Raw genomic sequence first — 19,603 nt, 5'->3', positions numbered from 1 at the left:
TTTCATTGCTGAGACCATGCTGGTTTCCCATGCCAGCAGAGAGCTGGACACATCAATCATCTGCGCCTCCGTGCCCCCTCTGTCAGCCAGCATAGCAACACAGAAGGACATGACTCTTTATTTATTTATGAGGATTTTAACATCATGTTTGACGCACTTCATTCATCAGTTCACAGGTTTAATATCAAACACAGTCATGAACAATTTTGTATCTCCAGTTCACCTCACTTGCACGTCTTTGTACTGTGGGAGGAAACCGGAGCTCCCGGTGGAAACCTACGCAGGCATGGGGAGAACATGCAAACTCCACACAGAAAGGACCCAGACCGCTCTACCTGGGGATCAAACCCAGGACCTTCTTGCTGTGAGGCGACAGTGCTACCCACTAAGCCCGACATGGTAAATTCATTCCGCCACGTTACAGTAGCGGTTGTTAGACCTGATCTGTTACAGATGAATACATGAATATACTCATGACTTCATGACTAAATACTAAATTATTATTTTGGTATGGTCTTATATACGCACCTTTTGTGGTGCTGAGCTTGTAAAGCAAATTATCCTCCAGCTCTTTCATCTTCCTCTTGTTGGCCGTGACGTCCTGCATCAGATTCAGCCTCTCAGCCTCCAGTTCCTGTGTAACATCAGTCAGTGATGGACCGGCTCATTATTTATCACTGAAAGGAATGTAAGGGATGACGTGAAACGTGTGCAGACGTACGTATTTCTCGGTCAGGATGACTCTGCCCAGCAGCTGGTTCTCCAGGCCCTTCATGGTCACGGTGAAGTCGATGATGGAGGTTTTGGCACAGACCTCGGGCGTGTAGGACGGGTTGGGCAGCTTGGTGGCGATGTAGAGTTGGAAGCCGTCCATCACGTCGATCTCTTTGTCTCCGACTTTAACCTGTCGTACGCAGTGTTTCGGTTAACACTGAACAGGATATGCAGGCACGTCCTGATGTAAAAGCTCTGGTACCCACCTACATCTGCCCTGTGATTAATCCATTCATTGTTTATTTATTTACATGCATGGGCAGTGGTAGTTCAGTGATTAAGGTACTGGACTAGTAATCATACGGTTGTCTGTTTAAGCCCCATCATCACCAGGCTGCCACTGTTGGGCCCCTAAGCAAGGCCCTTAATCCTTAAATGCTCAAACTGTATTCAGTCATAATTGTAAGGGCCTTTGGATGAAATGTGATAGAAATGATTGACATGTAGGGCGGTTGTAGCCAAGTGGTTAAGGTACTGGACTAGTAAGCAGAAGGTCGCTGGTTCAAACCCTACCACTGCCACTGTTTGGCCCTTAAGCAAGGCCCTAAACCCTCAATTGCTCAGACTGTAAGTCGCTTTTGCTAAATTCCGGAAATGTAAATGTAACGCTCACCTTGTAGGAGGATCCAGACTTGATGAAGTTCTTCTCCAGCACGTTATCCAGCGCTGGGTCCAGCTCCTCGGGTACATCCTCGATGAGCAGAGGGCGACCCAGGGACAGGCTGTCCTCCAGATGGGTGCGGAAGTACTTGTGATTCAGAGACGTGACCTTGGAACGATACGGAGCGTTCGTTAGCATCATGTCGTGTACCTAGTGCTGACGTTAGCTAGCCTGAGCCACGGATCTGACCTGGAGCTCGTTGGCTTTCTCCTTCTTCTTGATCCAAGCCTTGCCCTGAGTCTGGGGGTCGATGAGGAGGGGGAAGCGGGTAGCTTTGGTGACAATGATGCCGTTCTGCACCGACAGGTCATCACCCGGAAGGCCCTGCAGATTCCACTCGCTGATCTGAACGAGGGGGGAGAAGATACCACCTGTGAGGGTCTTCCATCAACATTCCATCAACAGCCTTCACTGATCCCACTCTCATCAGGCATCAGTACTGACTACTGATTAATCAGGGCTTCTCTTTACACTCAGAACATTTACTGTTTTGTTTTGGATTCATCCAATCATAAGCTTGCTGGTTCAAGCCCCACCTTTGCCAGATTGCTGCTGTTGGGCCCTTTAGCAAGGCCCTTAACCCTTAATTGCTGAGACTGTACTGTCACTCTACTCTAAGTCGCTTTAGATAAAGCACCAGTACCAGCACTGTAACCAGAACTGAGTATCTAGGACTAAATCCCACATCATGTAGGTGGTATTAAGACCAGGATGTTAAATAAAATCCTACTGTGGGCTGGTCCACCAGCATGGAGATCAGGTTCAGGTTTTCAGTGAAGGGAATGTTCTTCTTCGTGAGCTCGGCCTCCCAGATCTCCTTCAGCAGCATGTTACGGAACTGTTGGTTGAACGGACCACAGTAGGACAGGAAGCCGGTCAGCTGCAGGACGTCTCCAACCAGCCTGAGAGCAGAGCAGAGACAGACACGTGAACCTCGGTTCGACCCCAGGAGCCGTGGAGAGACTGAGAGAAACCTGCCTGCTGATCTGTGAGGTGAACTCTCTGCTCTGCTCGGTCCAGCGCACTTTCTCCCCGCTCAGCCCGTCGATCAGAGCGGAGGCCGTCTGCATTTTATTTCTGCACGATTCGGCGTCGTTCAGCAGATCCTGAAAACAGTTAACGTTATTCCAGTGTCTCGTAAGCATTAGATGCACGTTTACACACACAGTGATTTGTGAAATAAAAAGGCCACGAAATGCTCTGATTGGGCCCCGGGTATTAGGGAATGTGGACTTGGATCAACAGCTAATGTTAGTACTGTGGTACCTTGTAACTGTACGTCCCCTAAACTCAAAATCTGAAACTCGACGGCCTTCTTTGAGAAATTTGTACCCTTAAACTCAACGTTTCCCTCAAACTCAACGTGTGCTTTGATCAGCGCTTGGCTTGAGCGGTGTGGTAAGATGTCATGTGAACATGAGCTGAATCTGCATTAGTGTGGAATAAGCGTCAGATCCAGGGTTACAGCTCCACATGATTCTCCTTCCTGTTTCACTTTGTGTTACAGCTCCAGCTTCTGAGAAATGGTGAGAATCAGAATCAGCTTCTCCCAGAGTCTAAAACTCTTAACTTAATGTATTAAAAGAACAACATAAAAACACTAAACCTCTCTTCATTATTACTGCTCATAAGTTCTCTCCACTCATTAAAAAGCATAACAAAACAATAAAGTAAAGCTAAAGTGCAGCTTTTATTGCATTTTTAACAGTTAGTAATTGTATTTCAGTGTGTTTATATTATATTTGTGTTATTTTCAGTGTTTAAGAGTCAAAAACAACCTCATTATTTTACATGAGACTAAAATATCTGCAGCTCACCGGGACCATGGACGCATTAACAGGTTCCCCAAACATCCTTATGGGGGAAAATACCTCGAAACTCAACGTCTTTAAAACTCAACGCCACGCCCAGAACCGACTGACGTTGAGTGTCTGAAGTGGAGTCTGACTGGTGACTGGAAATTTAAGGTGGTAACTGCAGTCTGATTGGCTACAGTGAATTTTAGTGCAGGTAGATGGACTGATTAGGTAGGAAGCGCTCACACACACACACACACACACACACACACATACACACACTGAGTGCTTGATCTGTTGAGATGAAAATCCCAGTATCTACAGTTAAAACTGATGTATGATGCACCAGTCACCAGTAGAAGAGGACGTACCTGCTTCTCCTTCATGGCTGCTTCGAATTTGGCCAGCACCATGTCCAGCTCTGCCTGCTTTTCATCCAGCTGGGCCTGAGCGTTAGCCAGTTCCTTATTAGCTGCCGTTAGCCTGTTCTCCTGAACGCTGAGATTAGCCTGGGTAGGAAGAAGGCAGGATATGCCAGTGTTACTAATAAAGTTAGAGAAGAGTCTTGTGTGTGTGTGTGTGTGTTGGGATGCTGGTAACGAATGTGCTTTTGCCGCTGATGAACCAGAAGTGAACATCACACGTTACATTTAGGTGCAGGGGTATCGTATATTACGCTCGCCCATCACAGCTGAGATCTGGGACTGGCACCCTGCTCTGCAATGGACTGGCACCGAGTTCAGGGTATTCCTGTCTCGAGGTTAATGAAAATTAAATTTGCGATCGTAGCCCAAAATCAAACCCCCTGCACCACTCCAGCTCACAATTTAGGAGTCTAATGACTGGCAGTGATTTTAGTCTTGCTGCCTCAGCATGTCCATATTTATAATCACACAACACACAAAAGTGAGACCTGTAAGAAAAGCCTTTAATCTTTGAGTTTTTAATCGTATAGATTGTATATATCCATGATTAATAAACCACCGTATGTATTTTGAAGTGATTTCTGTGGGTCCGGCTCTCGTGTTTTACCTTCAGTGGCAGCACCTCCTTGTTGATGCTGAAGAAGGTGGCCATAGCCTGTGTCCAGGACAGCAGACCCGCCACGTTTCCGCACACTTTACTGGCGTTCTCCAGCGTGTAATCCTCCATCTGGAAGTACGGCTCCAGCAGCTCCATCGTCTCTTCGGTTATCGTGTCCTTAGGAAACTGCTGCAGTGACGTCAGGAAGCCGCCGCCGCTCATCAGCTTAGGGGTGAAGAGAGGAGACTCGTATCATTAGTCTCATTAGAACCATCAGATCTCGTGAGGTCCTGCACGGTGTTTCAGGGATTTTACCTTCATGGCTTCGCTCCAGGAGGGCTTAAGGCAGTGCCTCTCTGGATCCATGACGACGGGGTCCAGCTTCTTGCGGAAGAGAAGCAGACAGCAGTCCATAATTCTCATGATTAAATGTGGTGGCTTGGACAGTTTCCTCACTGTTGCGATATCGGCCGGTTTGATGGTCTGTTAAAGACACGAGGTCAAAAACGATTTACAAATCTAGGATATAGTGGTTTCAGATCCTACAGTCGTTCCAGTGAACAGGACAGGACAAGGGTAGAAAGGACAGGCCACACAAACAGAACCACACACACTCGGCAGGGAACCGAACAAGTCAACTCATAAAACAGAATCAAAGACCCAGAACGACTCTACCCTGTATCAACTGAGTTAATGACAAAAGTTAGAGAGCGCTAGCAGGAGATCTAGCAAATAATTCAGAGGGCAAAGCCAGTCAGTCAGAGGTACGCTGTTAGACGGTGCTTCTCAGGTAGTGAGGAACCTTTAATGAGGCGCAGAAAATGCTTTGAAGTTTAGTTCAGAGAGAACTACGCTTTCTGTCGGCCTGTGTGGGCGTGGCAGGTTGGGTCTCACTTAGCATTGTGCTTCAGAAATCGTTTTATAAGCACCTATAAGCGTTTCCTGCTTATTTCTATTTTAGGTTTCTTCTGTCATTAAAATTTAAAGAGAGGTAACTCTTGGATCTCACTTCTTCAGGTTTGTATATATAGTACAAAAGTATTTGGACACTTCTTTTAATTATCGAATTCATGTGCCGAGCCATACAAACGCTGTCATCTTTCGACTGAACGGGCACAAATTCCCACAGGCATTCTGTATTTCAAAGTCATTTAAAGAGGCTTTATTAGAAAAGCCGCTGTCGTTCTAGCTGAATAGATCAGACGCCACTGTGTGTTTTTAAAATGGGAGGTCTGACAAGCCCATGGTCAGGTGTCCAAATACTTTTGAGCTGCTACATCAGTTTTTGGAACTCACGTTTAAAGCCGCCTCAGCTTTCATGAGTGCAGGTTCAGCCGCCTGCAGCTTCAGCTCTGCCACACCTTTTTCCTTCTCGATTTCCTCCACGATCTTCAGCGCTTTATCCTTCACCACCTGCACCTCGTTTTTGACCACAGAGGCGGCCTCGGCGCTCACAGTCACCTCCTTGAGGACCTGCACGACCAAGTCCATGAGCTCACGATCGATCTAGCAAAGTGAAAACGCTCTGCTCAGTTCTGATCGAATGATGTACCTTGTCGGCTCGGGCCGAGGCCAACGCCAGCTCCTGCTCCTTCACCACCAGGTCTCTGGACAGCTGCGCGACGGATTCGCTGGCTTCCATTAGCTTGGCTAGACCTGGGAAACGAGCAGGGCTTGATCACTCAAACACACTCGTACACACACAAAACACATTACAAATGTACTGGCCTTGTCCCTACCGACATTCATGCGCTCAACAAGAGTGTTGATGTGGGTGTGCTTCTCTGTATAGAGGGTTTTGTATCCATTGATGAAGGACAGGTAGGATTTCGGGGTGACGTGGGCCCTTCGTCTGAATCTGAATAAAAAGAAAGAGGAACAGAAAGGTTGATTCCAGACTTTGGACCACAAAACCTGATCTGTAGCAAAAGAAAGGGACAGATTTCATGAATTCAGCTCGATTATACATGAATACCTTTTGGTATAAGTGGAATTGGTATGACCAAAGGTATCTGGACACCTGACAATGAGCTGTTTAGCTAGAACAATAGCCGATTCTCTAATAAAGCGCTTCAAATGACTCTGATATTACAGTATGCCTGTGGGAATTTGTGCCCGTTAAGTTAAAAGATAACAGCATAGGTTAAACCCTTGATATAAGGTACAAGGGACAGTGGGAGCCTAGTGGATAGAGCTTTGGGCTACCAGTCAATGACTGTCAATGCAAATCCAGGCTCTGTCGTGCAGCCACTGTTGGGCCCTTGAACAAGGCCCTTAACCCATTAAATAAATTCCCTTTAAATGAATGTTAGACGTCATCACTGTGAGATTCGATTGATGAGGCAGCAAAATATGCCCCGAGGACCTGGGTTTGATCCTCGTCTTGACCCTCTTTACTAGTTTGGGTGACTTAGTGTCTATAAAACTGAGGTTCTCTAACATGGCTGTATCTCTAAGTACAGTACGGTACCTCTCAAAGTAGCTCTCGCAGGTGGAGGAGACTCTGTCGTGATAGACGGCCATAGTCTGGACCACCGCAGTCTTCACCTCAGGCGAACAGACCATGTGGAAGTCCGAGAGGAAATACTGGGACACGGCCATCAGGGCTTCACTCGGCCACGGGGTGAACCAGTCCATGGTGCATCCGGATATCAGTCCGGGGAACTTCAGAGAGCGGGAGCGGAACTTCTCCCCCACCTGATCAAAATATTCCACATTATGAAGCGTGTTAATTCACTTCAGTCTTAAAATTACAACGATTTCTGTAACTGCTCTTTTACTGTGAGTGAATCTGACTCACATTCTGAGAGAATAAAATGAAGAGCATCAAACAGAGGGGTGAGACTCACCGGGGAAAAACACAGCACCACATGGAGGTTCTTTTTGGCCCGGGAGATGAAGTATTCATACAGATTATCAAAGGTGGGCGGCACTCGGGGCGTCTCCTTTTTCATTACGGGGATGAGATTCTGTGTTATCTCGTCCAGTTCATCACGAGCAAAAAGGTTCGAGACCTAGAGGAGAAACATGAGAAAGTGAATATCAAGTGCAGTGTGTTTTTACTTCCGCAGAAATGATCCGTATTACTAGGGCTCGACTAAATTCACTGGGAAATGTGCTTCATTTTACGGACGTCTTTACAGTCTTTCATTAATTTATGTCATTAATTAAAAATGTCATTAATTTAAATATTAAAGCTCTTGTCCGTGTTCCACATCTTGGTCATTTTGACTAACTCATTGCAAACTGAATTGCCGTAGGACTGCTAGTGTAAGAGACTTTTCTGTGATGTTGTTTGCTGATAATGAGCGCATTTTGTCCCTTTGTGGATTCCATAATCGAAAGTGTGTTTCTCTACACACGTGATCATCAAACTCTAAAGACGCTCGGTTACACTAGGGCGCCTCACAGTGCGGATTAACCAGTAATCTTGATGCATTTGTACTGCACGTGAATAAAAAATGGTAAATCGCTAAACCGTACATTTTAAATTTCACAGCAAATTACATATTACACGGGGAACGGCTCATTTCACGGTCCATGGCGCCATTCTCACGTCCGTGAATCGGTAGGGACTTAGTTATTAGTGATTAGTGAAGCTGCTTCACCTCTCCAGATGACAAAACATTGTTAAGGTACTCTAGGAAGGCCTCGTCTTTTATCTCGTTGTCCGTGAAGATGAACGTGACGCCTTTTCCTTCAGCGCCGGCCGTTCTGAACAGCACTTTCAGGTCATCCATCAGGTTGCTGATGTTATAGGTTCTGAGTGATACAGGATAAAGATGTAAAAAGTGCAGAATCACTGATATTCTGCAAATCACTCAACCCAGGGAACTACGCCGTCTCACCTAGTGAGTGTAATCTGGAATATCCTGTAACCGGCGATGTACGACGCGAGCCGTGAAAGGCTTTGCTTGCCCGACCCTCCCACTCCCACCAGCAGAGCGCTTCCTCCATCGGTCCTGATGATGCGGGAGATCTGCGGCCGAGAGAAACTAGCAGTTTTTATAAACTCTGGGTTTAAAGGCTGAGCTGTGGTCAGAACTTTACACTGACCTTGATGAGGTGGGTCATGGCATCAGTAAAGAAGACCAGGTCCAGATGTGAGCCCCGAACAGCCTCGTTATACTGGCTCTGATAGAACCGCAGTCTCTCCGACAGGAACTGGAAGTCCGGCACCTGGGAAATATAGCAGAAGTGTGATGTGTGTAAGATTTATACTAGCCCTCGTCCCTTCCCACATGTGCCTGGCTGATCTGTGACACCGGCCAGGTGCTTTACTGTGTATGGAGCATCATGCAATGTCCTGGAGGAACCTCGAGCAGACAGCAGGAGCTGCTGGTGTATTTAATCAGCTCTCATTACAGCCCAGCTGAGACCAGGTCAGGACCATGTTTTAAAATAAACGTACCAGTTCATAGATTTTGGGAGCGTCGAGACAGGCGTCATCAGCCTCCTCTCCTGTAGGCTCTGGAGCCTCTCTCAGGAAGTCCACAAAGTAAGGGTCGGGGTGGAGGTGTGGCACCAAAGCAGGATCCACGTGTTCCTGAATGACCTGGGCTATAGACTTCTCGAACCAGTGCTTATCCTCCTCACACACAAACCTGGAATACACACAGCTAGTCATTAGATAGATAGACAGACAGACAGACAGACAGACAGACAGACAGATAGATAGACAGATAGATTGACCCTAGATAGATAGACAGAGAGATAGACAGACAGACAGAGAGATAGATAGACAGACAAATAGAAAGATAGATAGATAGATAGATAGATAGATAGATAGATAGATAGATAGATAGATAGATAGATAGATAGACAGACAGACAGACAGATAGATAGACAGAGAGATAGACAGACAGACAGAGAGATAGATAGACAGACAAATAGAAAGATAGATAGATAGATAGATAGATAGATAGATAGATAGATAGATAGATAGATAGATAGATAGATAGATAGATAGATAGATAGATAGATAGATAGACAGACAGACAGAGAGAGATAGATAGACGGACGGACAGATAGACAAATAGATAGATAGATAGATAGATAGATAGATAGATAGATAGATAGATAGATAGATAGATAGATAGATAGACAGACAGACAGAGAGAGATAGATAGACGGACGGACAGATAGACAAATAGATAGATAGATAGACAGAGAGATAGACAGACAGACAGAGAGAGATAGATAGACGGACGGATAGATAGATAGATAGATAGATAGATAGATAGATAGATAGATAGATAGATAGATAGATAGATAGATAGATAGATAGGTAGACAGACAGACAGAGAGAGATAGATAGACGGACGGACAGATAGACAAATAGATAGATAGATAGATAGACAGATAGACAGAGAGATAGATAGACAGACAGACAGAGATAGATAGACAGACAGACAGATAGATAGACAGATAGATAGACCCTAGATAGATAGATAGATAGATAGACAGACAGAGAGAGATAGATAGACGGACGGACAGATAGACAAATAGATAGATAGATAGACAGAGAGATAGACAGACAGAGAGAGATAGATAGACGGACGGACGGACAGATAGACAGACAGACAGGTAGACAGACAGACAGAGAGAGATAGATAGACGGACGGACAGATAGACAAATAGATAGATAGATAGATAGAGAGAGATAGATAGACAGACAGAAAGACAGACAGCCAGACAGACACCTTACCGGTCTGCGATGACTCGAGTGCATTCACACTTGAACAAGGACAGGAGGGTGGCGACTGTCTCACACTCTTCTGCTCTGATCTTCAGCATGCCCTGCCAAATCCTGGACAGATCTCTTAGGTTGAAGAAGTAGTGAAACTTTGATGGAGTGGGCAACATCTTCCCCTGTAACACAGTGCAGGAGAGGTTTGGACTCTTTCACCTCACAGGGAGTGATCATTTTACTAACGATGCATTTTACCTTGGTCCATTGCCAGAGAATCCGGGAAGCGGGTACGAGACGCTGTACAGTGTCAGAGATCTCTGGTGTAAATCCTCGACACTGATGGAAATATCCACAGCCAATAATTCCTAATAGAAAAGTACTGGTCAGTTCTCTGTGAAACAGCTTCAAAGGTTTGGCATGAAAAAGAAAGACAGAACCCACTAATAATGAATAATTAAGGTCCTGCCTAATTCAGACCGTGAAAATCACAGCACGGATCGTGAAATGTGCAGTATAAGGCATCCTAGCAATCTTACAGTAATTACATTAACCTACGAGACTTCACTACCTGACCGTGTTTGATGTGTGTTTTACGTATTAAGTGCATTTTGTCCCTTTGTGGATCCATAATGAATGTAAAAGTGTGTTTCTCTACACACGTGATCGTCTCTGTGCTGCACCTCAAAAAGAACAAACCAGTAAAGTTTTCTGCTCTAAATAGTTTGTCTGTGTTCAGTTGATTTCTTTCTTTATAGACTCAGTAAACATTAAAGACGCTCGGTTACATCAGCAATCAGTGTAAAGCAGCTAAAAACACCAAAACATCCCCACATTTTGCCCCAGTGTTCCTCCCAATCTAGTCGTATCCAGTTACCCCATCATATTTCACTCCTGACCGAGCGCAGTACCGACGTGATTATTACCGAAGATCATGTCGATGGAGGAGTTGGCCGGAAGCGTGCAGTTAAACACTGTGAACTGTCTCTTCAGTCTCTGAGGAATATCGTTCCTGCCACCGCCGGGATGGATCATGGCGGCCATCATCTGAACGTCTGTTATGGTGGTGAAATCACCGGGTTTATCCAGACTGTACATGCCCGACATCTCCATCGTCTGACGCACTATTTCATTTGTGATCTACAGAAAAAAAACATGAAATATTACAGATTATTTATAGACTGTGTGGCCTCCACTTCTTATCACCATTACTGGACAAACAACAATTAAACTGGACTTTAACTCCAACCACCTCCTTGTTTCTACACTCTGTCCATTTTATCAGCTCCACTTACCATATAGAAGCACTTTGCAGTTCTACAATTACTGACTGTAGTCCATCTGTTTGTCTACATGCTTTGTCAGGACCCCCACAGAGCAGGTATTATTTAGGTGGTGGATGATTCTCATGGTGACACTGACATGGTGGTGGTGTGCAGGTATGAGTGGATCAGACACAGCGGCGCTGCTGGAGTTTTAAAACACCTCACTGTCACTGCTGGACTGAGAATCGTCCACCAACCAAAAATATCCAGCCAAGAGCGCCCCGTGGGCGGCGTCCTGTGACCGCTGATGAAGGTCTAGAAGATGAGCGACTCAAACAGCAGCAATAGATGAGCGATCGTCTCTGACTTTACATCTACAAGGTGGACCGACTAGGTAGGAGTGTCTGATAGAGTGGACAGTGAGTGGACACGGTGTTTAAAAACTCCAGCAGTGCTGCTGTGTCTGATCCACTCATACCAGCACAACACACACTAACACACCACCACCATGTCAGTGTCACTGCAGTGCTGAGAATGATCCACCACCTAAATAATAGCTGCTCTGTGGGGGTCCTGACCATTGTAAAACAGGGTGAAAGCAGGTTAAAAACAAAGTGCTTCTATGTGGTCAGTGGAGCTGATAAAATGGACAGTGAGGTGGTTTTAATGTTATGGCTGATCGGTGTATATTTGTATCGATGTTTAATTTTCCGACCTGATCTCCCCATTCATTGACGACAGGCATGTTGATGTCATCAATAAAAACGGTCAGTCTCCGTCTGCCGGGGGGTCCGTATGTGCTGCCCAGCCGCTTCTCTATGTAACTCTCTACTGCCCGCTGTAATCAGAACGGCGTTAATCAGAATCAGTCATCGGTAATGGTGAGTTTTACTGCATCTCCTTCCTTTCCTTCACCTGGAACATGATCGGCTCCGTGGCGGAGGAGAAGTTCATGGATTTGAACAGATCCATCTCAGGGTTGTATTTCTTCGTGTAGGCCTTAATCATGACCGTCTTGGCAGTCCCCTGTTCACCGGTGAGGAGAACAGCCTAAGCACAACACACACACACACAAAATTTCTAATCAAGGGTCAGAGACACACAGTCCACGTGTGTTCCAGCAGTTAGATATGTGACGACCTTGCGCTGTTTTGCGATGGCCTCAATCAGGAAGCTCGTTCTGGTGTTGTCCACGTTGGGAACGAGAATGGACGTGTAGTCTGGTGCCGAGTCTGTGGGGTAGACGTACTGCACGACGTATTTACTCCAGTGATCCCAGTCACCTGAAATAAAAAAAATCCACTTTATAGGCTGCAAATAATCAGCAATAATGAGTAGGGATGTAACGATACACTACCCACGATGCGATTCACGATACGAATTTTTCCAGATTGTTTTAAACAAAATTAAATTGAAGACAAATTTTCCTTTTATTATTCTCTTTAAAAAAAAATAAAAAATACTGCATTTGTGCTTATCTTTTATTTATCTAAATAATGAAAGTCCTTTTATTTCTGAGGTAGGTGCAAACTATGCAAAACAATGCTGCACGTTTCCCTTTTTGTGTAAAAAAGCTGAAATGAAATTTTAAAACAAACCCCACATTAAATAAATACATAAATGATACAAATAAAGAAAGTATCCTCACATAAATACATTCTGAACCTGGCAACCCTGTAGTGACTTCAACCAGGCGAGGTGAATAGCACCAGCGCCCTCTGCTGCTTAAAGTCAATATCGATTCATTATACTGTACATGTAAACCGATTTGAATCGTTACACATGTGAATGGATTTTTAACTGTCTCGTGGTGCATCGTTACATCCCTAATAGTGAGGGCTCATTTTTTATTAGGCTGGACGCAGTCGTTTGTTCCCTGATCTGCTTCCGGAAGCAGAGACACGATTCCAATCACCAAAATACCCCACAGTCCCAAAAACACCAGGAATACCTGTTGCCTCCAGCTTTATTAAGTCGATGTGGTAAACTTGCCGTTCTGATTGACCATGTACTCGAACATGGTCTGGCCAGGCTCTGTCGGTGGCAGGTCAAGCTTGCTTTCATGAGAGCGAACGAACAGCTCCATCTTGTCCCGGTCATCCAGTTCCAGCAGAGCTCCCAGACTCCACATCATGCAGAACACGAAGAGGCGCTCCAGGTGCTCGCTGCTCAACGTGCCTCCAGCATCTTTAGGAGGAATCAGACCCTCCAGCAGGTTTACCGACTGGACACACACGTCAGGTGGTGAGCACCAGTACGGGTATCAGCGCAGTAAAGTAACGTAATAGTAACCGAGTAATTATTCAAGTGTAATGATCATTAATAAAGATTTAAAACTGATCTGGATGCTGATAATGAAGTACTGAAGTACTGACCACACTCTTTCATACTGCATGACTGTAGTTTACCTGCATAACGTAGTTGCACTCCAAGAGCTGCATTTTTGGCTTGAGGTTTTGTTTCATGAATATATAAGCATCTTCAAATATCTTATCATACAGGCTCATCAGGCTGTCAGCTTCCTGAGCACTGCGCTTGTTGGTCCAGCCCTGACACACACACACACACACACACACACACACTTTGATATACTGCAGCTTGAATTGTTATTAACCAGACTTATAACTGGTCACAAAAAGCTTCATTATTATTATTCCTTATTTTACTAAGCAGATGATGAGAGTGAGACCTGTTAAGGAATCCTGTTACGGAAGAATAAATATTGTACATTTATATTTTTATTTAGTTTGACTGCACTGTAACCACCAAGGGAAAACGACACATCATGTTTTATTTTATTTGAGACTTTATTTCTACAGCAGCATGGTTGCATCTTTCCCTTTTTCTCCAAATCTAATCACATCCAATTCCCCAGTTATATCTCAGAATCAGAATCAGATTTATCGGATAAACACAAGGAATTTGGTTCTGGCTGATGGTATCTCTGTAGTATAAATATCTCATATAAATATCTGCTCTACTGCTGTAAATCTCGACCCTGACTGAGGAGCACAGTACCTAACACATGCCCCCTCCGACACATGTGTAGCAGCCACTTCTTTTCACCTGCATTAGGTGGGCAGGGATCAGTATGGCGTACTGAGAGTCACGCACTGCTCTCCGCTATTCACCATCTGTGTCATGCGGTGTCTCGACCAGCCAGCAGAGGCCGCTATTGCAGCAGTACATTTACATTTTCAGTATTTCACAGACACTTTTATCCAAAGCGACTTACAGTACTGTGACAGTATACAATCTAAGCAAATGAGGGTTAAGGGCCCTGGCAACCTGGCAGTGGTGGGGCTTGAACCAGCAACCTTCTGATTACTGGTCCAGTACCTAAACGCTAGGCTACAGCTGCCTGTAATGAGGAATCCCTTCAGCCCATTAGAACTTAAGATCATAAGATCCACTTTCCCACAGAATCCTTATTTTCTTCCTACTTCTTAATACTTGCCAGTGGGTGGATTAGCAGATCTAAATTCCCTCTAGGTTTGAGTCTGTCTGTCAATGTGGTATTTCTTCTTTGCATCTAGCTTTTTTCCTGGGTGGATCTGAATCCCCCTTGACCCTGATCAGGACTAAGCAGTAAGTGAGAGTTAGCAGTTATAAATGAGAACCTGCAGAATGGGTCTCCAGCTGAGAGCGGAGGAGCTCATGAACACCATGCCCACTCTGGAGACGGTAGCGGGAGAAGCATTGTCCATGTTGTGCACCTCAAACACCAGCTTACAGCTCGGGGACATAGGGATCCGGTCACCGTTCGCCAGGGTCAGAGTTTTGTTGTCGTCCAGCACCGAGTTCAGGTTCTCGATCCAGATGGCGTCTACTGGCCCATCCAGCACAATCCAGATGTTTTCTCCTGAATAAAGAATAAATACATGATGTGCAGTGTGCAGTGCTCATTCTGAGGGAGTGAAAACATTTACAAAGCCTAAAGATAATAATTGAATAATATTAATGTCATGTTTAATACATGAGCTGCAGTTATGTGTTTGTACTGGTTTATGCTGCTACTTCAAATACAGCAAAGAATCCTGGGGGTTTTAAAGCCTGAAGTTGTTAATTTTTCTCACTTCAGACCAGAACAATGGTTCACTCTGCCCTTCAAATGGCTGATAACTTTGGAAGAGTTTTTAAAACCCAGCTCATGCTCACCCTTTTTAGTTCTGAGAGTTTTCCTCCACAGGGTGGAGAAGATCCCGTCGGTCCAGTCGTTGGTAGCGGCGTCCAGACGGCCGAACATCTGGGGCGCGGTGATGGCTTTGGGGTTCATCCTCATCTCTCTGTGAGCAGCGCCGCACTCTGTCATGGCGCGCATGAGGATGTTAATGGCGGTCGTCTTTCCGGCTCCGCTCGGGCCGAGGGTCATCAGGCCGTGACGCACCCGCGACGCCTCGTATAACTGCCGGAAACATTTACAAAACGTAAACAGGTGATTATAGTGTAGTCATGATCATCGGTTCTGGTTTCACTGATGTAATGGAACTGACTGTGGGGTGAGTTAGATGCTTGTTATTAGTAGTTAATGCATATAGAGGCGGTATATTTATTTATGGGCGCTTGGGTGGCCACTATGCCAGGATCCAGGGTTCAAATCCCTAGTGGTGCACACAGACTTTACTGGCAATGTCTGGGGGTAAACAAGGCCCTGGCATCCTCACACACATATACACACACACACATATACAGTATATATATATATATATATATACTGTACATACACACATACATCCTCACACACATATACACACACACACACACATATACAGTATATATATATATATATATACTGTACATACACACATACACACACACATACATACACACATACATACACACACACATATACACACACACACATATACAGTATATATATATATATTAGGGCTGTCAAACGATTAAAATTTTTAATCGCGATTAATCTCAGAATTTCATATAGTTAATCGCGATTAATCGCATTAAAAAAAAATCTGTGTAAATGTTATAGAAAACAAGGATTTTTATGTGAAATGTTACAATTAAAATGGTGAACACATTTTATGCTAAATGTACTGATGTTAAAAACTGCTGGGACAAGAGAAAACTGTAAGGGAGTTTTATTCACTCACATACTAGGCAGTAAATGTCAGATTGTAGGTTAGAATTTCTCCATCAGCAAACATTGTAGATCAGCGGTGCTTTAGGTGGGATAAGGCGTAGTTATTGTATCAGACTTGTCTGTGGTTGTATCGTGACGATGGTTTGATGGACGTTTCTACACGAAGTGAGTGTGTTTTGACCCTTTGGGGCTTCCATAGTTCATGAACTAACGTGCTCGACTCAGCTTTCCGGTATTCGGTACAGAAGAAGAAGTTAATTAAGTGTAATAAAGTGTTCTGCTCCCGACAACTTGTGAATATAGCGTGTATTTATTTCTTTATTATGCAAGTGCATCACTACCACGATCGGTTACATTATGTTAACAAACCGCAAATGAACAACGGTGGCAAGTCCGACATTAAAACGTTTGTTCTACCAGTCAAGTCTCAACATGAACTAGAATTTGCGTTAATGGCACTAATTTTTTTAATCGCGTTAAATTGAGGTCGCGTTAATGCGTTATTATCGCGTTAACTTCGACAGCCCTAATATATATATATATATATATATACTGTACATACACACATACACACACACATACATACACACATACATCCTCACACACATATACACACACACACATACACACATACATCCTCACATACATCCTCACACACATATACACACACACACATATACAGTATATATATATATATATATATACTGTACATACACACATACATACACACACACATACATCCTCACACACATACACACATACATCCTCACACACATATACACACACACACATATACAGTATATATATATATATATATATACTGTACATACACACATACATACACACACACATACATACACACACACATACACACACAGACACACATATACAGTATATATATATATATATATATATACTGTACATACACACATACATACACACACACATACACACATACATACACACACACATACATACACACACACATACACACACAGACACACATATACAGTATATATATATATATATATATATATATATACTGTACATACACACACACATACACACATACATCCTCACACACATACACACATACATCCTCACACACATATACACACACACACATATACAGTATATATATATATATATATATATATATACTGTACATACACACATACATACACACACACATACATACACACACACATACACACACAGACACACATATACAGTATATATATATATATATATATATATATATATATACTGTACATACACACATACATACACACACACATACATACACACACACATACACACACAGACACACATATACAGTATATATATATATATATATATATATATATATATATATACTGTACATACACACATACATACACACACACATACACACATACATCCTCACACACATATACACACACACACATATACAGTATATATATATATATATATATATATATATATATACTGTACATACACACATACATACACACACACATACATACACACACACATACACACACAGACACACATATACAGTATATATATATATATATATATATATATATACTGTACATACACACACACATACACACATACATACACACACACATACACACATATACAGTATATATATATATATATACTGTACATACACACATACATACACACACACATACACACATACATACACACACACATACACACACATACACACATATACAGTATATATATATATATATATATACTGTACATACACACATACATACACACACACATACACACACATACACACATATACAGTATATATATATATATATATATACTGTACATACACACATACATACACACACACATACACACATACATACACACACACATACACACACAGACACACATATACAGTATATATATATATATATATATATACTGTACATACACACACACATACACACATACATACACACACACATACACACATATACAGTATATATATATATATATACTGTACATACACACATACATACACACACACATACACACATACATACACACACACATACACACACATACACACATATACAGTATATATATATATATATATATATACTGTACATACACACATACATACACACACACATACACACACATACACACATATACAGTATATATATATATATATATATACTGTACATACACACATACATACACACACACATACACACATACATACACACACACATACACACACAGACACACATGTTCAGGTGAGTTTACCTGTATGAGCTTGAGGTTCCACGGCGGGTGATTAACGATTCCTGCTTGTTGCACTTGTGTGGCGACTGCAGCCTGCAGCTCAGCGTAGGTGCTGTTATCCAGCTGAATCCCAGGAAACAGGTCACTGATCAGACTGAGAAACAGAGGCTCGTCTTCATCCACCTGTAGCAGCACAAGCAGGGTGCATGAAGATCCCCAAAACCAGGAGCACAACGTGGGTCCTTTCCGTGGCGTCATTTAGTACTGATACTGCAATGGTTACGGTTCTCACCAGTTTGGAGAGGTTCATGTCACGCAGAACCCTCATCACGATGCTGGACTCAGAGTCTGAGGGTCGAGCCCGTTTCTCAGCTCCCAGAGTCCTCAAAACCGACAGAATGTTCCTCAACCCAAAATCATAGTGAACCTACAGAGAGAGAAGAGTTTATACATGAATATTCTGATTTACATTCTTAACAACAAGTGAACAGAATTATATACAATCCAGTATGAAAAAAAAAAATCCTTATTTATATTCTGTAACTGTTCACTGATCAACTCTAACTGACCAGATTTATTTGATCTTCTGGCTGCTCCATATTCGTGGTCACCACAGCAGATCTGGTGTGTGTACAGTCTTTACACTGGATGCCTTTTTTTATTTTATCTTGGCTTGGGACCGGCAGTGAATGCACCCTGACGAGTGCACCTCTCAATGGCTAGGCTGTTCAGCCCCCAATTCCAAATCCCCCAAGGCATAGCCAATTATATCTGTATCTGGATGCCCGACCGGCCGATAGCACCAAGGATCTCAGTGTTAGTGGCTCAGCGCAATTTACCACGAATGCTTTAATCACTTTTATCATTATTGTTTCTTTTTTATTATTTACCACTTTATCCTTTATCCAGGTCAGGGTCACGGTGGGTCCACTTTTTTAGGAGTCACTGGGCGCAATGCAGAAACACACCCTGGTCAGAAACGAACCCTCGGCCACCTTTAGCTTTGAGACATGGTCA

The 19,603-nt window shown here is 43.4% G+C and overlaps 1 protein-coding gene across 1 annotated transcript in view; it reads right to left on the bottom strand.

Moving 5' to 3' along the window:
- Positions 1-19,603, bottom strand: part of LOC134320311 (dynein axonemal heavy chain 8-like) — a 77,174-nt gene that overhangs the window by 9,247 nt on the left and 48,324 nt on the right. The window contains exons 50-79 of the mRNA XM_063001671.1: positions 18,879-19,013; positions 18,608-18,769; positions 15,367-15,613; positions 14,829-15,070; positions 13,617-13,757; positions 13,201-13,432; positions 12,349-12,491; positions 12,124-12,258; positions 11,924-12,046; positions 10,870-11,083; positions 10,202-10,311; positions 9,962-10,125; positions 8,666-8,858; positions 8,311-8,433; positions 8,103-8,233; positions 7,863-8,016; positions 7,104-7,268; positions 6,725-6,951; positions 5,994-6,112; positions 5,807-5,910; positions 5,551-5,727; positions 4,570-4,737; positions 4,264-4,479; positions 3,603-3,740; positions 2,414-2,541; positions 2,166-2,337; positions 1,625-1,780; positions 1,388-1,543; positions 722-904; positions 529-634 (exon numbers count right to left, since the gene is read on the bottom strand). Coding sequence (XP_062857741.1) covers positions 529-634; positions 722-904; positions 1,388-1,543; positions 1,625-1,780; positions 2,166-2,337; positions 2,414-2,541; positions 3,603-3,740; positions 4,264-4,479; positions 4,570-4,737; positions 5,551-5,727; positions 5,807-5,910; positions 5,994-6,112; positions 6,725-6,951; positions 7,104-7,268; positions 7,863-8,016; positions 8,103-8,233; positions 8,311-8,433; positions 8,666-8,858; positions 9,962-10,125; positions 10,202-10,311; positions 10,870-11,083; positions 11,924-12,046; positions 12,124-12,258; positions 12,349-12,491; positions 13,201-13,432; positions 13,617-13,757; positions 14,829-15,070; positions 15,367-15,613; positions 18,608-18,769; positions 18,879-19,013 — 4,864 coding nt within the window. The remainder of the gene's footprint in view (positions 1-528; positions 635-721; positions 905-1,387; positions 1,544-1,624; positions 1,781-2,165; positions 2,338-2,413; positions 2,542-3,602; positions 3,741-4,263; positions 4,480-4,569; positions 4,738-5,550; positions 5,728-5,806; positions 5,911-5,993; positions 6,113-6,724; positions 6,952-7,103; positions 7,269-7,862; positions 8,017-8,102; positions 8,234-8,310; positions 8,434-8,665; positions 8,859-9,961; positions 10,126-10,201; positions 10,312-10,869; positions 11,084-11,923; positions 12,047-12,123; positions 12,259-12,348; positions 12,492-13,200; positions 13,433-13,616; positions 13,758-14,828; positions 15,071-15,366; positions 15,614-18,607; positions 18,770-18,878; positions 19,014-19,603) is intronic.

Source organism: Trichomycterus rosablanca, chromosome 9 (assembly GCF_030014385.1).
Source record: "Trichomycterus rosablanca isolate fTriRos1 chromosome 9, fTriRos1.hap1, whole genome shotgun sequence".
Lineage (NCBI taxonomy): Eukaryota > Metazoa > Chordata > Actinopteri > Siluriformes > Trichomycteridae > Trichomycterus > Trichomycterus rosablanca.
The sequence above is the reverse complement of the archived record's forward strand: the minus strand, read 5'-3'. Positions and strand labels throughout refer to the sequence as shown.